Raw genomic sequence first — 21203 nt, 5'->3', positions numbered from 1 at the left:
TATTAGTTACCCGTGTCCCACATAATATTCAGAAATCCACTGACTGACTCTTTAAAATTTAATAGGAGTTTAAAATTCATCTTAGCAACATCCCCAAAATAAGAATTCCACAACTTTAAACTGTAGATTTCTTAAAAACAAAAAATCCAGTCTCCTATACTGTATTTTCTAGATTAAAGTGAATAACTGTAGTGTGAAAAATGGCTTAAAATATCTTTGATCTTTTCTCACTAAATACGCTTTTCTAGAAATAATTAAAAGTGCTGTGAAAACTGATAAGCAATGCAGGTTGTTGCTATCATACAACACTGCTTTATATTTCGGGAAATGTTTTCTTTAAAAAGTAGAGAGAAGGAGAGGAAATTATTAGTCAAATATTTTATTTACCTTACGGGGCACAATGACGCCCTCACGTGACTGTACGGAATGGTCCGAATCTGGGGAACAAAGTGTACTCTCCCTTGTCTCTCCTTTAACATATTTAACATCATACAGAAAAGAAATATCTCTAAAAAAATAAAAATACATATTTACAAAATCAATTTTGTCTGGCTACTAGATAAGAGTGGGTAAGGTCCACACACATCCTTCGCGTGGGTAAAATGGGGCACACAACTGGTGTCCCTTCCTCATACTTTACAAAGGCTGAGGCATTAGAGACGACGTCTCCCACCGTCTTCCCTTCTCCACTTCAGATTTCTCACTCACATCACAAATTCTTTCATTCCTTCAATCTTGGGTTAAGATGTATTCTCTTCCTCAGTGTTATTTCCTCCACTTATGTCCTTGATTTCATCGTTGCCCACATCCTCGGGGACCTCATTCCATCAATCATAACCTCTGTGTAACCCCTTCTATTGGAACATTCCCCTTGGTCTATAACTCAAGTCTTTCCCCTGCTAAAAATCTTCCCTGACCATGCATCGTCATGTTACCATCATTTATCTACCGTGTTTCCCCGAAAATAAGACCTAGCTGGACCATCAGCTCTAATGCGTCTTTTGGAGCAAAAATTAATATAAGATCCATATTGTATTATATAAGATCCGGTATATTATATTATATAGACCCGGTCTTATATTAAAATAAGACCAGGTCTTATATTAATTTTTGCTCCAAAAGACGCATTAGAGCTGATGGTCCAGTTAGGTCTTATTTTCGGGGAAACATAGTATCTATCTATCTATCTGCAGGTATCTATCTAATCTAATCTATCTATCTAATCTATCGATATATCTATCACCACCTATAGTTTTGTTAAACATTAGACTTCTCAAAATTTCCCTGCAATCTGACTTCCATCCCCATCTCTCTTCTGAAACCATTCTCCAGAAAGCTGATGATGACTTTCCACTGCCAAGTTATCAGTTCTTATCTTCCACTATTTCCCTGGAATATTTTCCAGGGTTGGTTACCTCTGTAAAAACACTCTCCTTTCCTGTATCCTCTGTGTTGCTGGACTCTCCAGGTTTTTTCCATCCTAGCTACTACTTCTTGGACTTCTATGATTTCCTCCCTACCAAATGGAAATGCTCAACATTCTGTCCTCATCCCTGTTCTTTCCCTACTCTTTCTCCCTTGGCATGCCATCAAATCTCACTCGATCCTATCTGCTACCTCTAGATACAACTGGATTCTTCTCCCTCCCTTCTAACTTTTCACTCTCCTGTATTTACTAATTCTGTCAGCACCTCCACTTCCTCATCAAAATCTCAGCATCCATAACTGATTCTTTCCCAGCCTTTGCCCTCACGATCCACCTACCGCTGACACATTAATTTTACATCCACCGTTACATCATTCTAGTGGTCGGTCCTCTTGTCTCTTGCTGATATCAAATCACTATTCCAAGTGGTCATTACTTTTTATGTGGATTCTCAAGTCTCTGGTATATTCTATGTACTTCTGCCAGATTCATCTCCCTATAGCAGTTATAATCATGTCACTACACATAATTTTCAGAGGTTTCTGTCCCTCCCCCGACGTTAATAGGTACAGTCATTATGGAAAACAGTATGCTGGTTCCTCAAAATAAAAAACAGAACTACCATATGTTCCAGCAACTCTACTTCTGGGTATATTGCATATCCAAAAGAAATTAAATCTAGATCTCAAAGCGATATCTGCACTCCCACGCTCACTGCAGCATTATTCACAATAGCCAAGACAGAAACAACCGAAATGTCTGTCGATGAAGGAATGGACACAGAAAATGTGTGTGTGTGACCAGAATGTTTATTCAGCCTTACAAAAGGAAATCCTGCCATTTGTGACAATATGGGTGAATGTAGAGAACATTATGCTAAGTGAAATAAGCCAGAGAAACACAAATACTGCATGATCTTATATGTGAGAAGAGAGAGTGGGGGAGGTGAGGGAAATGAGATGTTGGTCAAACAGTACAGTTTCAGTTATGCAAGATGAATGAGTTCTGGAGATCTAATGTACAGCATAGTGATGACAGTTAAAGCTGTCCTGTGCACTTGAAATTTGCTAAGAAAAAAAGTAGAACCAACACAACTGTCCCTCAGTAAAGGGATAGATAAATCAACTGTGATTTATCCATACAATGGAATATAATATATGGAATTAGATTTACATGAATCAACTTGATAAACCTGAAAAACATTGTTGAGTTTAAAAAGGAAACTGCAAAATCATGCAACGGTCTGAGGCCATGTATGCAAAAACAATGGTAAATATTGTTTATGGCTACTGACATATGAAACAAAAGTATAAAAACATTCATTAGAACAATATATACTAGCCTCATGATGATGGCTACCTCTGAGGAGGAACAGAGAGAGGGGAAAGGAACGTGGGGTGGGGATCTAGAAGTATCTGTAATGTTTTATTTCTCTCACTAAAAATATCTGCAGGAAAAATAACAAATTTATTAAAAGAACAGATCTTAAATTTAATCTTCTCCACACACACACACACACACACACACACACACACACACACACGACAACTATACAGAGGTGACGGACTAGCTTGATTGTCGTGATCTTGTAACAATGTATATATATATATATATATGTGATCCTGTACACCTTAAACATATACAACTTTTATGTGTTAGATATCTAAATGAAGTGGTTTTTTTTTAAAGCTGCCCTCAGGATGATGTGACGTCAGTTTCTATCACACCAATAACTGATAGCTAAATTGACCAATATAACTTTGTTAGCTAAAAACAATGAATACTTCACGTATATACATACATACACATCCTTCTAAAGGAAAGCTTAGTTTGGTTACTGTCATTCAAATTTTCTCAGAGTAATCTTAGGAGTCTTCTATATTTCTATTATTTAATTATTGGGTATTTTACTTTATTGTTAGGTGAAACAAGTTTTATTTATTTGTTGGAATATAATTTTTCATTAAAAATAGATATGTTTTATTTCTCTTAAACTCTTGTAGTAAACCACCTTCTTATACTTTTCTGGAGAATCTATTTTTATTTAAACCACACACTCCCCTCCCCCCAAAAAACTTTGATTCTTAGCCATAACATAAAAAATAAATTTTATTAGACTTTAAAAAACTCTTCATCCCTTTCTCCAGCCCCCACATTACCAAACTGAGTTCATACTTCAATTTTTTTCTCCAAAACAACTGGTTATGTGCATAAATAAGTATGCATTTTTATCTGAAGTTGTCAGGAAATGAGGTATTTCAGAGGTTATCGATTTTCCAAATAACTGAGGTATGCTTTTTAAGCAACATTAAGTCTTTCTGAAATGTATTTAAAACTTTGTGGCTTTCTTAAGCAGATTATATACAACATGATATAGTCTTTTCTTGATAATTCAGGTAATGTTATGAAGCAAAGAGTTTCTTGAGGACTGTCTGCTTATGTTCCTGAAGACTAGCACAGGGCTCAACATACAGTAGCCTCTGATGTGTGCTGGATACCCTCTTTGGATTGGAGAGGTTGGGAAGTGCTTTCCCAGACATCCTTGCAGCGAGGATTCTAGCTGTGAATGAAGTTCCACAAGTAGATGCACTTTTGCAAGATTTGGGAGGTAAAAGTGAGGCAAAAGCCATTTTCCTGCCGTGCTTCAGCTGATTCTGTGAGCAATATCATGGAAAAGTGGTTTTCCTGAAGCAACATTCCAGAATCCATGCTCCAGCTACCCAAGTCGAGAGAGGCACTGCAGTAACAGCAGCAGCAGTAGCAGCAACAACTTCTTTATTTCAGTTTCTTGATCCCTGGATCACAACTAAGGAGGTATTTTTTTTTATTGTGATATAATTCACATACCATAAAATTCACCCTTTTAAAGAGTGCAATTTGAAGTTTTTAGTATATTAACAAGTTTTTAGTATATTCACAACTTACAAGTATTTAGCGTATTAACAAAGTTGTATAACTATCACCAGTACCTAATTCCAGAATATTTTCATCACCCCAAAAAGAAACCCTTTATCCATTAGCAGCAATTTCACCACTCTCCTCACCCCCCACCCATTTGACTCTACAAATTTGCCCATTCTGGACATTTCATATAAACAGAAACATACAATACATACCCTTTTTTGACTTCTTTCACTTAGCATAATATTTTCAAGCTTCATCAATGTTGTAGTACTGTGTTTCCCTGAAAATAAGACCTAGCTGGACAATCAGCTCTAATGCGTCTTTTGGAGCAAAAAGGTCTTATAATAAAATAAAACCAGGTCTATAATATAATATAATATAATATAATATAATATAATATAATATAATATAATATAATAATATAATATAATAATACCGGGTCTTATATTAATTTTTGCTCCAAAAGACACACTAGAGCTGACTGTCCAACTAGGTCTTATTTTCGGGGAAACATACTATGTAATAATACGTTATTCCTTTTTATGGCTGAGTAATATTTCGTAGCATAAATATACCATATTTTGTTTACCCTTTCATCAGTTGATGGACAGACAGTTGAGTTGTTTCTGCTTTTCAGCTATATGAATAATGTTGCCATGAATATTCATGTAAAGTTTTTGTGTAGATAGATATTTTCAGTTCTTTTGGGTATGTACCTAGAAGTGGAATTTCTGGGTCATATAGTAACTCTCTGTTTAACTTTTTGAGGAAGTGCCAAACTGTTTTCCAAAGAGGCTGCACCATTTTACATTCCCACGAGCAATGGATGACGTTTCCAATTTCTCTACATCCTCACAAACACGTGTTATTGCCCGATTCATTATTATGGCCATCCTAGTGGATGTGAGCTGCGACCTCATTGTGGTTTGATTTGCATTTCTTTATGGCTAATGAAGTTGAGCATCTTTTCGTGTGCTTATTGGCTATTTTTATCTTCTTTGGACAAATGTCTATTCAAGGAGACATACTTTTGAACTCTTGTGGCAGCCTTGGGGGCAGTAGCCTCAATGAGGAGTTAATTTCGTCCTGTTGTGGGAGTTATTCCCAAGGCATTGCTTCACACCTGCGCCTTTGGCCCTTCTAACAATTTTTTTTTCAGTAACAGTTGGCATCCCTTCCAACAATTTTTTCAATACTCAATTTCCTGTTTAAAATATCTAGAGTGTTTTATTTTCTACACTGAACTTTGACTGATGGAGCCATCAAAAATACTACTCAGAGACTATTTGCTTGGTTGTTTTGTATTTTCCTGCTTTGCTCTGAATATTTAAGGCTGTTAAACAAGTTACCTCTTGTTATGAATACTATTAGTTGTGCATACATGTATTAATTTTGTACTGGTGCCAAAACCAATTATCACAAATTTAACAGCTTAAACAACCCCCGAATTTATTATCTTATAGTTCAGTAGGTCAGAAGTCCAACATAGGCCTCACTGGGATAAAATCAAGGTGCTGACAGGGCTATCTATGTCCCTTTCTGGATGCTCTAAGGGAGGATTTGGTTTTCTGGTCATTTGAGTTGTTAACAAAATTCATTTCCTTGCGGTTCTAGGATTGAGATCCATGCTTCCTTGATGGTTGTCAGCTGAGGGCCATTCCCAGTGGCCAATGGCAATTCTTAGCCTATTTCCTTTCCTCTTCCATCTTCAAAGCCAGCAATGGCAGGCTGAGTGCCTCTCATGTTTCAAATCTGTCTTCCTTCTTCTGTCTCATCTTTGACCCATTCAACTGCTTTCCTTTTCCACTTTTAAAGACTCAGGCAATTAATCTGGATGCATTCTGATTCTCTCCATCTCAAGATCCTTAACCTTAATCACATTTCCTAAGTAAAATTCCATGTCAAGTTCCGAGGATTACAGTGAGGACATTTGTCGGGGAGGCCATTATCCTGTCCAACACAATACAGATCTTAACTTTTTAAAAATTCCAATTCAGATTAAAACTTTAATGTCACACTAAAAGTTTATTGTCATATTGAGATATAGCTAAGTATTTTTTCAAAGTACTTCAAACATTTCATAATTACTAATTATTACTATTAATAATTATAACAATGATCTGAAGGCATAAAATAAAGTATACTTTATGACACTAAAGACCCAGGACACAAAAGTCAATGGCCCATGTTTTTGCCACTTTTTCTAGCACAGAGATATAGTTGAGTAAGAACACCTTATATTTAAATGTTCTGTACAATTTTACAAGTGCTGTTCCATCCATTATTTCACTTGTTCTCTCTATATCCTTAGGACGTACACAAAATAGAGCAAGTCTAGTATTCCCTTCTTACAAATGAGAAAATGGAACTCAGGAAGATGAGAAAACCCACCCAAGTATTAGTAAATTTAAACATTTCTTTCAGATTGATATTTCAGTAAGAAGCATGCAGGGAGTAAATTGATAAATGGACCATACATAGAAAATAAGCAGGTCATATACTTCAGAGGAAAATGCTGACATTTAGAATATTTTTAGGAGTGATCTAAAACCAACAAATAGTATTTGCTGATTTGATCTGAAACAGTGTAAAGGTTAAGGATTCACTTTGAGGAAAACCAAGGATTAAGCACTTGTTTTTCAAGGTTTTCCATATCTTGAAGCTATGCTACCTAGCTCTTCTCAGATATACAAATAAAAGAGGCACTAAAGTTATTCTGCCTGTCTGATCTTGTCCCTTTTACTAGAGTACAACAAGGAATAGGAGAGTAAGGGGACAAGTACACAAAGGCACGCAAAAAGAAAATTTAAACTAAAAGCAAGTTCAGCCAGCACCTCTTGCCATCCTACTTACAATAAGCATACACAAAAAGGTGGTGCTGTACCCTCTTCAGATTATATTGTGATTCATCGAAGATACTGCAAGCTTGAAAATTTCTGATTCTATGATTTCTCCAATTCTGCCCGTTCAGAAAATCATGAGGAAATGACTTTATTCATCTGCATCTACTCCCCCTGACACCATCCTCCCCTCTTCCCCCCACGATCTATCTTCCTTACCTTCCAGCTCCAGTTAGGGAAACGGGATGGTCAATCAGATATCTGAACTTATTCCTTCGAATAGGATGCTGCCAGACATGGTCAACAGAGCGCGGAAGGGTACCCTGGGAAAAAGCAAAAACAGGAATACACAGCAGAGGGCGCACTAGTCAAATGAAATCTATTCTTAATCGTTCTGAGTATTTACATTACCGGCATTTTATTCTACAGAAAAAAGAGAAAGCAAACTTCCTACTCAATACTATGGAGAAAGCCTGAAACTAGAAAAGTTCAATATAGTGAAAGAAAAATATCAAGACTAAGAGTAGTAGTGATCATTCAGGTAAATCACATAAAAACAAGTTAATGGAAATACTCAAGCATTTCCTTGGAAACATTCGTGCAAAAGATTTTAGCTTTCAACATAGGAAATTAATTTTTTTAAATATTTTTAAGACAATCTGGAATATATAACATATGCTCAATAAATACTTAATGAACTGGACACCAAAAGATAAATGTTTCTAAGCACTTTCCATACGTATATACTCACCGTAGGGGTTTTAATTTTCTTAGGAGGTAGTAAGTTTTCAGGACAAGGACCAGCATTGGCTGCACAGGTCAGAGAAAGAAGAACCTCTTCAGGAATGAACTCATTCTGAAGGGAAGGAGGAAGGGGTTTTGAACCATCCACCGTATATTTTTTCTCCCTTAGTTCAGGAAGAAGTCCTAAGGAAATAATGGAAAAGAAAAGCTTACTGTGGTTTTTTGAAGTTAGCTGGAGATTCCCAGGCTGGCTCACCAATCCTATTTATGTTTCTAACAGAGGAAACACTGCTTCTGGTTGCCAAGAATAGTAACAATATTTAAAACACTGAACATCATAGGAAGAAAGAAAAAGAAAGAGCGAGACAGAGAGACAGAGAGGGAAGAGAAAAAGAAAAGAAGGAAAGAAGGAAGGAAGGAAGGAAGGAAGGAAGGAAGGAAGGAAGGAAGGAAAGAAGGAAGGAAAGAAGGAAGAAAGAAAAAGAAAGAAATTCATATTGCCTGCCCTGCTCACTTACATCAGACACAGGTTCAAAAACTCAGGCACAAAGATGAACCTCCATTATTCAAAAATCAAAGTTGAAAATTAAATTCATTTCACTTGCTCAATGAACTGTGACAGCCTTATAATGATGGGAATCTCTATCTACCCTTTGATATGACAGTGACAAAAGAAACTTTCCTCAAAACTGAAATCACATAGTAATTTTTTTTCTCTGTAAGATAAGAATAATTGCATTAAATTGGGACATTTACAGAGTGGAAGGGATCTGCATTGCGTTGAAAGTAAAAATAGAATTAGGATTGTTGGAAATGAAGAAAGTGGAATAATCTGAGCAAATTGGTTAACAACAGTACAAAGAGTGTTCTACTCATTCTACTCAGCTTGACAAGGGCAGAGAAGTTATAAAGGTAAGGAGTAGGGTTAATATAGGAAGTCTTCCATGAAATCAGTCAAGGAGAATCAGGTTGTCACTCTTAAAAGAACTCTCCACTAATCTATGCCCCTCACAGAGTATGGTTTATGTTAATTTCTATAAGGAGGTTATCATGCTTTGATCACCATCAAAACCTCTCAAGTTCACATTACCAAATCTCTGTTGAAAGTTTGGGATGGAGTCAGCGTATCAGAGGAAACAGAAAAAGGGGGGAAAAAAGAAAAAGATCAGGAAGGGCTTTAGCACAATCTCCCCTAAAAACAAGATGAAGGTGAGTTGAAGGAAACTCTAACACGAGGGTAGGAATGAGTCTGATTCTTATTCTAGTACAGATCTTGTGGGGACAGAGCCCCAAAAAGCAGTTTCCAGGCTCTCAGTCTCACATAGAAAGGTGCTGGCTCAGGTAGTAAATGGCGATCAATCGACTGCGATCAAATGGCCATCAGCTGTGGCTAGTTGGCCGTCAGCTGTAACCAGTGAGCCATTGGGCACTAATATAACTGCCGCGGCTACGGAGGGAAGTCGAGGAGAGAGAGGAGAGAGGAGGAGACTGAAGGAGAGTGGAGGAGTGGAGGAGTGGAGGAGAGTCGGACGGTTGGCAGCAAAGTGGACAGCAGGTCGCACGTCGTGTAAACCCAGCCTCCAGTGAGACCATAGTGGTATGACTCCCCTACCTATGGCTCCGTGGGTGTTCCTTTTTGGCCTAGCTATATCCTGCGTTCTTGTGTGGGGAGTCGGCAGGAGACCCTACATGACACCCTGCATGACAACTGGTCCAGCAAGCAGGGTCCCCTGTACTACAAATGGCGCAGCGAGCAGGGTATGGTGTTGGCCAAAGCTCCCCGAAGGGCAGTGGAGCAGTTTGTGCGTATGAACACTCAGTCCCAGGAAGACCAGAAGGAGCAGCTGCTGGAGAGCTGGACCCCCGTGGAGGGGTGGGAAGACATCAATGGTTCCCCAACCAGCAGAGGCCAGAGAAAGCGAAGGTCGTTGCGGCCCCGTGGGCTGGAAAGTGCTTGCTGAGGCAGCCCGGATGCAGGACTTGTAGTCCCAAGAGGAGACACTTGCTGAGTCCTCCGTGGGAGATGAGGGTGAGGTCAAGGTCATCCCTCACCCCCAGGGCAGCCCTGGCGAATGACTATGGACTATGGGGAATTGCCTTCCATCCCTAATTTAATGGACAGCTTGACTGTTTGGGAACATACCACCATGTAGTGGAACTGGGGGATGTTTGCTTTTGTGTCTTGACCGGCCACCATTGAGAATATGTAAGCACCTTGACTGTGAGCCGCTGTTGTTCCAGCACGGTACCCTGAGAGGCCCAGAGAGAGTGGCAATGCCCTGAGAGGCCTGGCTGTGTCCAGGAAGTCTGGCTGTGCCCAGAGAGAGTGGCAGTGCCCTGAGAAACCCTGGCTGTGCCCGGGGAGACTAGTGGTACCCTAAGAAGTCCAGGAAGTTTGGCTGTGCCCAGAAGTACTGGTGGTGCCCTGAGAAACCCTAACTGTGACCAGAGAGCTTGGCTGTGTCCAGGAAATAGCATTCACCTCCAGGCTCCTCCCACAGGGCCCCTCGCGGAAGATGCTTGTCGCGTAGATTGTGAGGCGAGAGCCTGTAGGGGTGGAGTGTGGGGACAGAGCCCCAAAAAGCAGTTTCCAGGCTCTCAGCCTCACATAGAAAGGTGCTGGCTCAGGTAGTAAATGGCCATCGACTGCGATCAAATGGCCATCAGCTGTGGCTAGTTGGCCGTCAGCTGTAACCAGTGAGCCATTGGCCATGAATATAACTGCCGTGGCTAGGCTAGCAAAAAAGGGGGAGCTAGCAAGAAGATGGTGGCTGAGTCTGCAAGCGGCACAGTGAGGGTTGAGAATTGTGTTGCTCCTGGTTCCTGTGTCTCCAACCCAGCCGCCAGCGAGAGTATAGTGGTGTGACTCCCCTACCTATGGCTCCATGGGTGTTCCTTTTTGGCCTCACCATGTCCTGCGTTCTTGTGGGGGGAGTAGTCGGCAGGAGACCCCACATGACACCCTGCATGACAACTGGTCCAGCAAGCAGGGTCCCCTGCACTACAGATCTGCATTGATCTGTATATGAATGAAAATCTTAAATAAGGAATTACTTTCATTTAGAATAATTACTACAACCTGACGCAAACTGGTTCCTTACCCGGCACCCAAGAAGTACTATTCAGTACAGTCGGTGGTATTTAAAATACGGTGAGTTTCAAACAATATAAAATCATCAGGTGTGAAAAAATCTACAGTCCTTAGGGAAACAGGACCGACTCAAGACAATAAAAGGAATGGTTTGGGATTTTATTGCAACAAGTGTACGAGAAAAACGAAGCTAAAAAACGAAGTCTCGGATTAAGGATCGTGATTTCTGTCTATGGCCATGATTATTTATGTCGGCGGGGCCCTCGAAAAACTTTACCTGTCTTCTCCTTGAAGGCAGACACTCTTAATTTTTTGTCCTCAAGCGTTGCCGTGGAGGGCGTATTCGGATGATACATAATAAACAATGCCTCCGATCACTCTCTTTAGCAATTTGAAATATCCCTCTAGAAAGCTAACCTAGAACGAAATCAGCGGCATACTGAACAGGGGTGCCACATTGACCTGCAGGCAAAAAAAAAAAAAAAAAAGCAAGAGCGAGCGGGCGAGAGAGACAGAGAGAGAGACCCATTAAGAGTCCGTGTTAATATCGGAGTTGATCATCCATCTAGCATGGGTTTCACGTCTTTCTGTGTCCCCTCTGGTCACCTGACGCGACTAAGAAGCCAGCGGGTGAGTCAGTCTGCGCCCAGCCCGGGAAGGACGAGCTGGGCCTCCCACCGACTGCCGGCATCACCTGTCGGCTCCGTCCCCAAACCCCCCTCAGGTAGCGCCCTCGCGCACGCCAGCTCCACGGACTCGGGTCGGGCAGCGTTCGCACCCTTTCTGCCTCAGAAATGATGGGAAACGGACACTTGCAACCCGCATCCCTAAATTATGTTTCCCGCCAGACATCTTGCCACCTCGCCTATTCCCGGAACGTCTGCGTGTCGTCATAGCAACCCAGGACCCTGAGCCTTAGTCGCCCTCAATGGGGGCTGCCTTCGGCGGTGCCGGAGGAGGTGGAGAAGGAAGACAGCTAAGAAACAATCCCCACAGTGCTAGGGGGATCCGATGTGTTTTAAATCTCAGCATAGGTTCAGAAGCGATAGCGAGTGATAATGTTTAATCGGGCCGTTCTCACAGAACCCGAGACTGTATCGAGCGCGGAGCTTCCGCCCGCAGGCCGGAGACAGTGCGCAGGCGCTGTCCCGGGTCGCATCCCCCTCCCCCAGGGATGACCTCTCGGGCTCGCGACGTAAGGTTCCGCAGGATTTGGGACAGCATCCCTTGAGTTTTTTTTTCCATCTCTCTATTCCACTTTTTCGTTGTTTTGCCTACTTTTCTAAAACCCAAATTCAGGGGGAAATTGGGTAATCAAAAACTCGGGGTTGCCATCAATTGAGGCTTTATTGCGGATGTGGCCCCTGTCCTTGGCATCTTATCTTGATCAAGTCTTCCTCGGACATTAAGCACCGCCCGTGTAGCACGCGGAAGACATCCCTAGGTCGAGACACTTTTTGCCTGGGGGCAGGGGAGGAGATTGCACTTAGGCGGAGCCCGCCCAAGTGAAATTGTGGGGTTTTCTTGCTGGAAAACTTGATCTCTGTAAAGAAGGTGATGGACGCATCCGCACGGAGAAGCTGAGGTCCCGCCCCTTACCGTTCCCAGGGATCATTTTGTGTAAGATCGAGCTTTACTGCCTAATAATGCCGGTGGAATCCCGGTGTCTAGATGCCTCTATTCTGAAAAATAAAATTCAGGAGGAAAGAAAACCTATCCTGTAAAATTGTCATATTCTTTAGTACCAAGTACAGTGCCTGGCACAAACACCTTCAATAGGTGATGTTTGAAAATCAAGAAGACAGTTATATCGCTTCTACGTTGATAGACTTAAATCTCTTTTTCCTTTCTGGTTTCCAGGGTAATAGCAATGAGAAATATGAGCAAAATGTTGAAAATGAAAACGTCTCTAAGGCCCCTTTTAATTCTCCTAGTCAAACACCTTGGATGTCTGAGATTTTAGCCTTTAGCCCTGTCTCCCGTCACCCTAATTTTTCTCTAGATTTCCAGAATTAAAATACACATATAGTTCACCTTTAAGAATTAGCTGCCACCAAAACAGGTGATGCAATGCACAAGCAGGTAGGAGGTAATTTCCCCCCAAAGTTTGTCTTCCTCTTACCTCACTGGTGTGACTGTACATTATAGTTGGGAATCATAATCAAGATACTGAATTACAGACGTCCCAAAACTCCAGCATCGATTTATATAGGTTTATTAAGCCTTTAGGTACTGCAAGAACAAAGTAACTCATCCTCCATATTCTTAACCTAGTTTTAAAAAGTATATAAAGTAGTAAGCACAAGGATAGATGAGAACGTGAGAACACTGTAATAAGACCATTGCTACTGAAGAATACAATTGTTATGCTTTGGAAACTACTCTCCTAATTTTGAATTATACCAAGAGAACCCTAAAATGGAGTAAGATGTAGTATTGAGGTCTTTGATGGAAAATACCATAGTTAAATGCAAGATGAGCAGGTAGAAGTTTTCCTTAATAGAAAATATCAGGACACAGTAAAAATGACAGTCATAGTTATAAATGGGGCTAACTGTGCTGGTTGGTGTTGGCTGACTTCTGAGGCAGCTTAACACCCACACTGCAGTGGGATCCTCCAGGGCTTCAGGTGGACAGATCATTACATCACAAGAGAGCCGGTAATGTGTTGACCAAACATGCTGTCAACTGGGAAAAAAACAGTGGGTGTGCTTTTGTACCAATCTCTTTTACCAACTCATTTCCCAGGTGTGTGGGCAGCGATTATACACATCTGTGGACACAGAAACACAGCATGCAAAAGAGTCTGAGTGAGTGGGAAGTAGGCCAGAATTTTTTAATGTAAAAAATGAAGGTTATCAATCAGAAATGTTTAAAAGGTGACACTGAGAAATCTACGCACTTCTCAGCCAAACACTTCCCAGGGGCAGCGTAGCTTCTAGGATTGCTTCCACAAAGACATCACTAAAACTGAAATGATGCCTGATTGTTTTAATTTTAAGTCATTACTCAATTCATCTAAGTCCTCCTTCTGAGTCCATGTGGCTGTGTCTACAGGAAGAAATATGCTCACAAGTGTCTCTTCAGTGCATAGCATAGTCGCTGGCATGTGGTGTTGATGAAGTCTAGAATAAACTCATCTTTCTCATCAAATAGTAAGTTGGGCTTCCACAGAGAGCAAATTCTGTGACCATTACAACCTGAGTATGTCACTCCACGTGCAATTTCTCATGGTATATTCATAAATTGGTATGCTGTTTTATTAATCAGATCCATGAACCTTAATTTGGGTCCAAATGCAAGCTGAGCCTAAAAGGACAGGACCCTAAACTTTAGTAAATTCATCAAGGCAAATTGCCGCACTGGAGCTTTGCTCCTAGTGGCAATGAAGTCACTTGGCCCAAGGGGCATGTCTAATTTCTGAAGGGATTTCCCCTTCCCACTCTTCTGGCACTGCAGAGGCAGGCAGATGGGTAGACCCAGACCACAGCAGGTAACTAGAGTAAGTACTTCTTGGCCTTTACTATGATCCAGTTGGCCCTCCATTACTGCAGGTTCCACATCTGCAGATTCAATCGACTGCGTATGGAAAATAGTTGAAAAAAAATTACTTTGTTACTGACATGTATTAGGTAGTTAGATCTAGGATGTCTGCATTTCCTGGATATGTTGACTTCTTTCCTTATCATTATCCCCTAAACAATACAGTATAACCATTTACATTAGGTATTACAAGTAATCTAGAAATGATTTAAATTATATAAGAAATTATACGTAAATATGAAATTTTCTATAAGGGACTTGAGCATCTGTGGATTTGGTATCCACAGTGGGGGTGGGTGTCCTAGAACCAATCCCGGTCAGATACTGAGGGATGACTGTACATGCTTCTATGGGTAAAATGTTGCAGTGTCAAATCTTCCTCATAATAGGTTCCTATTTTGAGATTCTTTGGAGGGAAGCTGCTGCCTATCTTGCTTGTTTCCCCAAGTCTCATCTGAAAAAGCACACTTCATGGCCAACACATTTTCTGCTTTTCATTAGAAATGTAAGTCCATTTCTACCTATTAAGTGAGGGTGGGTGGTGCATTTTTAGAAATACCTGTTCACAAGTTTTAAACAAACAAGGGCAAAAGGAATCAAGCAACAGATAATGACCAATATAAAGAGGGGAAGCTCAAGAATCAGTGTCACTGCTTTTCTTCATGCAAATACCGTCCCAGCTGGGTCCTATTATTTTATTTTTGTAATCTGTAACATGGCTCCCTTCCACTATCTTGGATAAAAAAAGTTCTGTTCTTCGCCTTCTCTTTGGCTATATTCAGCATATAAAGATGCCTGATAGTAAATGAAAAGCATTTATCAATGTGAAATACATAATTAATATAGAGTTAACACTGAATAAATTTGAGACTAGGTTTTTAGAGACAACAGAGACTAGGTTTTTTCCAAATATATTTATTTATCATAGTCTTCACATACGCAATATTTTGCTATTTTTTGTGTGTGTCTTTTTCAAAGTTTAAAACTTTTTAAGTTAATACGAGTACAATGCATACTAAACAAAGTGATAATACCAATGATTACACAAACGAGGATTTGGAGGGAGGAGGGAAAAGGAATTCAGGAAGAGAGAAACGAATGAATTAGAAAAGACATGTTTAATTATAGGAAAACCTTTAACACTTCTTCAGATTTCTGTGACCCTTCTGCTGCTCTCAGAACACTACAGATTTAACGCACCAGCTGGAAAGGTATGGAGGGAAGGAAGCTGCCACAACGCGCTTATGGTAGAGCCTGCCTTAGCTGTGGCTTGAGCTCTCTTCCCACCCAAGAATTGGCACGTTTGCCCATGGGGATTCAAATTGCCTCCCTAAATGATTGGGTACACTAATTGCCTCATGTTTCAAAGTTATTTAAAACAGAGAAAGGACACCTACCACTTCATTAAGACAAAAGACCACCCACCACAAAGCATGGTGAGGTATGTGCTAGCTTAAAGGTTAGCACTCCCTTGGGAAGGGCATATTGACCGCAGAAATATGTAATGATGTAGAAATAAGGAAGAAAGTGTTTACAAAAAGGAGAACAGAGGCAGCCTCAGATTTTTTAAAAAACTTATCACTTCTGAAATTAACCCTTTCTTTTGCTCAAATCCAAAGTAGCTATTAAAAACTCTTTATACTGTACAGGGAAATGAAAACATTATTAAGGATTTAGTAGATTATATAGATGGTAGAGTTTTCCTACTAACCTAAAATAGAGTGTGTCAACTTTATTATTATTTGTTGATTTCCAAACTGGGCTTTAAATTTCAGGTGGGGAAGGGCGTGCATGGGCAAACCAAGCAAAGAGGGCTCCACTCTCCCTTTTTCAACCAGAGTAGCCATATTCTATGTCTTTTATAAACTGGGTTCCAACACTCTCTTACCGGATAGAAACTTTAATGATGTGAGAAACTAATCAAATATGTACTTACATAAGCTTCACAAATAACTTATCTAAGCTTCACTAAAAACATCCCTCAAAACATTTATGTCGCAGTTCCTTTAAGTTCTGAGCCATAAGCATTAAGCCTAGAGAGAAGATACGTCAAACAATGTCCAAGACAGATCTTTCTTTGATAGCATAAATATACCATACATACACATAAACTGTATTATATAAACTACATAAGCTACATGAAATTTTGCACAGGATTGGTAAGCAAGTCACTTAAAACTTTATTAACAAAAGTATGAACTAGCTTCCACTAAGAAATTTCTTCTGTCTCCTAAGGCTATTTAAGCATACTTTACACTGGAAGAAGTAAGGCCTCATTAGCTTCCTTCTTTCTCTCCATAAATTTTAAGAAGTATCCACACCAGTTCTAAACACTGGACTTAAATACCTAGGTAAAAGCAGAAATGTATTTCTTTTTAGAAGCTTGCCCCCCTAACCAAATGCTAAACAATAAATCGGAAAGTCTGTTTGCAGAGGTGGAAACATCAGTGAGTGCCTTTAAGACTCCTGTTAAATTGTTGTCAATTCCATTATCGGAGGGCCTATGACATCAGTCAAGGTTGTAACCCTGATTCACATCATCCTGAGAGTCTCAAAAAAAACAGCATGTATTCTTGGGAGTTTGCAGCATTTGAAACATTCACATTCTTAAAGGATTCCAATGAGATCATAAGGATTTAGAATTCACGGAGGGTTAAGAAAATAATGAGGCCCTATTTCTGCCAGGGCCAGTGCTTTGCAACAACCCTGTGAGGTAGTTATTACCTCATTTTACAGATGAGGAAAACTGTGGCTCTGATAAAGTAAGCAACTTTGCCCAAGGTCACATGGCTAGTAAGTTTGGGACTATCTTAATCAAAAGTCCATGCATGTTCTTTTATAACTGCACCACTGGTTTTCAAACTGCTTGTTTTGGGGAAGGAGAATATGGGTGTAGCAAACTTAAGAAGGGCTCCAGCCCCCACGTATCTTAACCTGAAGCAGCTATATTTTATGTATTACATGCTGGGCTTAAGTGTAACAATTTATTTTAATAGTTTAGGCTACTTGGTTATAACAGTTATATTAGTTTATCTTCATTATTTTTCCCCACATAAAACAATGAACTTTACTCAAAATTACTTATGACCATACAAAACAAAGATATATTTTTGAATAAAAGACTTCAACAATTCATAAATTATGTATTTTTAAGTTAAACAGCCCACATGACCAGTTTTTAAAAACACAATGTTCTGTTTTCTTTAAAGACTTCAGGATTAAATTTTTCAGGCAGATATAATTTTAACATTATGATGAAAATTGCCTATATGAAATGAATTACTTCTATAACATAATCTGTTTGCAAATACAGAATATTTACACACCTGCCGATGTCATCCACTTTTACCTTGCACTAATTGAAAAAGGAAAAAAACATTTCTCCACTCCTTTTGCTTCCAAATGTTGTAGGTATCGACAGGTTAAAAACAGCCTCAGTTTTCTACTTAAAGTCTAACATGCGGCAAGCAACTTCACTAGGCAACTGCAAATTAATCCACCAAAACCAAGAAAACTCCATTTACCTTCATTATCCAGGACTGAGAATAAAAGCATTCAACAAATTTATGACAAAGTTAGAGATCTTAGTTATTCTCTTGGATAACACACCCAAAAAAGTTACTATCATTAAAATTTCTTAGGGAGGAAATTTTAAACTCATTACTTTTCAGAAGGAAAAAAATATCATTTGGTAGCTAAAAATAATTTTCACACATACTGGCAAAGGAAGGGGAAAAAAATCAATAAATCTTCCTGAAACACATTAGTACGAAGTTTTAGTTTTAATTTATTTGTGTAAAGATTTGCTAAAAGCAGCCAGCAATAAGATCATGGCTATCAAACTTGTTTGTTTCATAGAAAGTGGCTATTCCTTTCATTGTTTCTGAAAATTTCTCAGGACAGTCTTGTCATTCTAAAGAGTCGACAGTTATTACACATATTATTTGTTGTCACTTAAAAATCTTGGGCAGAAAAAAATCACTAACAAACAAAAGGAAGACATCAGTTTTGTTTTGTTTTTGAAATAGCCTTCATCAGTCCAACAAATACAGTATTCAGAATCAGTACAAAGCGACAACGTTCTCCTGATGAGAGTACACGGTTACAGTAATTAACAGAAATACAGGCCTAGGAATTCCATTTGCTCGCTTCAACAGATGGGCTTATTCACAACCAAGTCTTAGACCAATCTAGTTTTTTCAGCTCCCTCATTATATTTAAAATGGAGTTATAAATTCAAGTGGTTGACTCATGTTGATTTTTAATAAAAATGCCAGAAATCAGAAGCTATGTTAAAGCAGTCTTTTTACAATTAGAATACCACTATGCAGATAACTACTGGGTAGGAACATGTGGAACCTTTTCAAAAATAACCTCCTCTGAGGTGCACCTTAGTCTGCTGAAGCTGGATTTGATGTTTGAAAACTGCCTAAATTCATTACCAAAGGTATGAGAAATAAAAGAGGTTATTAAACGGGCACTTGTGGTACAAATTAAGTGTGGCTATTAAGGAACCACTTACCTTCTTGAGAGACTCAAACTGACTTTAAAACAATTCAGAAAAGATTTCCAACAACTTTTTGGATAGCAGGAGGGTGGTGAGAATACCAAGATAACCTCTCTAGTTGGCTGCTCCAAGTAACAATAATCTTTTGGGTAATACATAAGTCTAACTTCTTTGGGTGGAAAGTTGAACTCATGCTCACTCTTTACAAACATAATCACACCTCATAAATACAAACAATGTAATTCCTCCACACCACATTGTGTTAACAGTGGGATCTTATAACAAGCGAACATCACGTAATGGTGTCTATTTTCTTGAAAATGATCACATATTAATATGTTTTGTCTAAAGTATACTACCATTAAAAGTATAATAATTGAGCAAATACAGAAGCCAGCTTCTGGATCTTTAATAATCACTTTAATGTTAATGAAAATGATTAATACTATGTTACAGACTTACTAGTCTGCAAAGTAATTCAAGTCAGTATTTATTAGACAATAAAATAACTGTACCAAAGGATACTTCTAAATAAGTTAAAAGAAGTTATTACCTTAAAGTTAAAAAAAGTTATTTTCCACATATAAGTTCCATGATAAAATAATTCAAACACATGATTGACTCTGCAAGACTTTAAAAACTTTAAAAAAGTTTTTTTAAAATTACTTTGGAAGTTATAAGAGGAAATATTTTTCTTTGTCCTGTGCCTTCTTTCTCTTTCCCTTCCTACTTCTATTCCCTCAATGTATAATATTATGAATGCAAACTCAAAAATTCAAGGTGAAAGGTCTAATTTTGCTTCACAGAAATCAAGACCTACACTGTATAATGAAAACCAGGTAAAAATTGAGTAGAACTAAATTTTTTGGAAAAAAAAATACAAATGAGGATATATAAAAAGATTGTCTTTGGAAAATATTTTCGTTCTATTAGAAACAGCAAAACGTTCCATAATATTTCTTTTCTTTCCCAATTGTATGATTAATTAGTATACACGCCAACAGTGTGCATGAGAAAAATTTCTAAGCCAGAGGTATTTAAATTATTTCTTCGTAAGTGTTTTGGCTAATTCAGGGGCCGAGAAAACATGTTCAGTCTCTAATTAAATAAAGTCAAGAAACAAAACCGATATAATTTCTGAGTCGTAGCCAATACGACCCCGCAAAAATCTGTCGTTATGTTAGCTGTAAGTCTCCCTTCCCAAAAAGGAAAAAAAAGTACTGCTTAAGTATACAAGATTCCAATAAACTTTCAACAACTGGTCTTCAGGTGACTTAGGAACAGAGTGAATAATCTGTAAAGTCTGGAGTGCTCCAAGTAACACAGGTAACTTCAGTAACAGCTGGAAACAGATGCTGGCCCCAAATCAGGCAGAATACCCAGTCTTCAGTGTCAAAGGAGGAAACAAAGTACAAACTTCTAAAACACGTAACGGCAAGTCCAGGAACGTGGCCGGATATAATCCAGAAGTGTGGGCTTCAGTGAAAAAAAGAAAAACAGAAGAGTAGTTTACTTGTGTGCACTGTGTGCATGAAGTTTGGGGGGAAGAAAAGGGGTGTTAATGTGATATATTGTGCATCTCTAAGATGCCTGCCAGCGTTTCAGTAACCTCTAAGCTATTAGCAGCTCAATAATTCAAAAGATGTTCACTATTTTTATCTATAGCATAGATTTATTTGATTTAGGAGCTTTACATGAAGCTGTTAAAGTCCAGTAAATGCTATACAATTGCATGGACTTCTGACCAAATTTCAAATAGGCATTACTTTTTTCTGTATCTTGTATTTTATTTCAGCACAGCCCTACTTTTACTTGCCTAAACTCTAAATCGTGGTAGGTTAAGGATGATAAAATATATACACAAATTACTATAATACAAGGTTTTGTACAAAAGTTTAGAAATAGGAAGTAGACTGGCACAAGAATTTGAAAGGTGTCATTGAAAACGTTGCATCCAAATTGGATTTTGATCAAATAAAATCTGACAGGTGGAATCTGAGTGTAAAGAGCAGAGTGACCAGAGACAGAGCTCAGAGTCCAGAGCAGTTAGTTCAAATGCACAGAGGGGGATTAATAGGAAATAAGGAGGCACCCTTAGGGCAACATAACAAAAACAGAGTAGACAGTAGGAGAAGCTTTGGCAGAGAA

At 39.0% G+C, this 21203-nt stretch overlaps 2 protein-coding genes across 2 annotated transcripts in view; both read right to left on the bottom strand.

Moving 5' to 3' along the window:
- Window positions 1-11871, bottom strand: part of AXDND1 (axonemal dynein light chain domain containing 1) — a 55568-nt gene extending 43697 nt beyond the window's left edge. The window contains exons 1-5 of the mRNA XM_033091993.1: window positions 11784-11871; window positions 11283-11422; window positions 7922-8097; window positions 7390-7493; window positions 388-508 (exon numbers count right to left, since the gene is read on the bottom strand). Coding sequence (XP_032947884.1) covers window positions 388-508; window positions 7390-7493; window positions 7922-8097; window positions 11283-11361 — 480 coding nt within the window. The 5' untranslated portion in view covers window positions 11362-11422; window positions 11784-11871. The remainder of the gene's footprint in view (window positions 1-387; window positions 509-7389; window positions 7494-7921; window positions 8098-11282; window positions 11423-11783) is intronic.
- A 5806-nt stretch (window positions 11872-17677) lies between these two features.
- The window catches only part of SOAT1 (sterol O-acyltransferase 1), a 58684-nt gene continuing 55158 nt past the window's right edge, over window positions 17678-21203 (bottom strand). The window contains exon 16 of the mRNA XM_033092781.1: window positions 17678-20531. Within this exon, the coding sequence (XP_032948672.1) occupies window positions 20475-20531 (57 nt within the window). The 3' untranslated portion in view covers window positions 17678-20474. The remainder of the gene's footprint in view (window positions 20532-21203) is intronic.

This window comes from Rhinolophus ferrumequinum, chromosome 22, assembly GCF_004115265.2.
Source record: "Rhinolophus ferrumequinum isolate MPI-CBG mRhiFer1 chromosome 22, mRhiFer1_v1.p, whole genome shotgun sequence".
Lineage (NCBI taxonomy): Eukaryota > Metazoa > Chordata > Mammalia > Chiroptera > Rhinolophidae > Rhinolophus > Rhinolophus ferrumequinum.
This window is presented reverse-complemented; position numbering and strand designations above follow the sequence as displayed.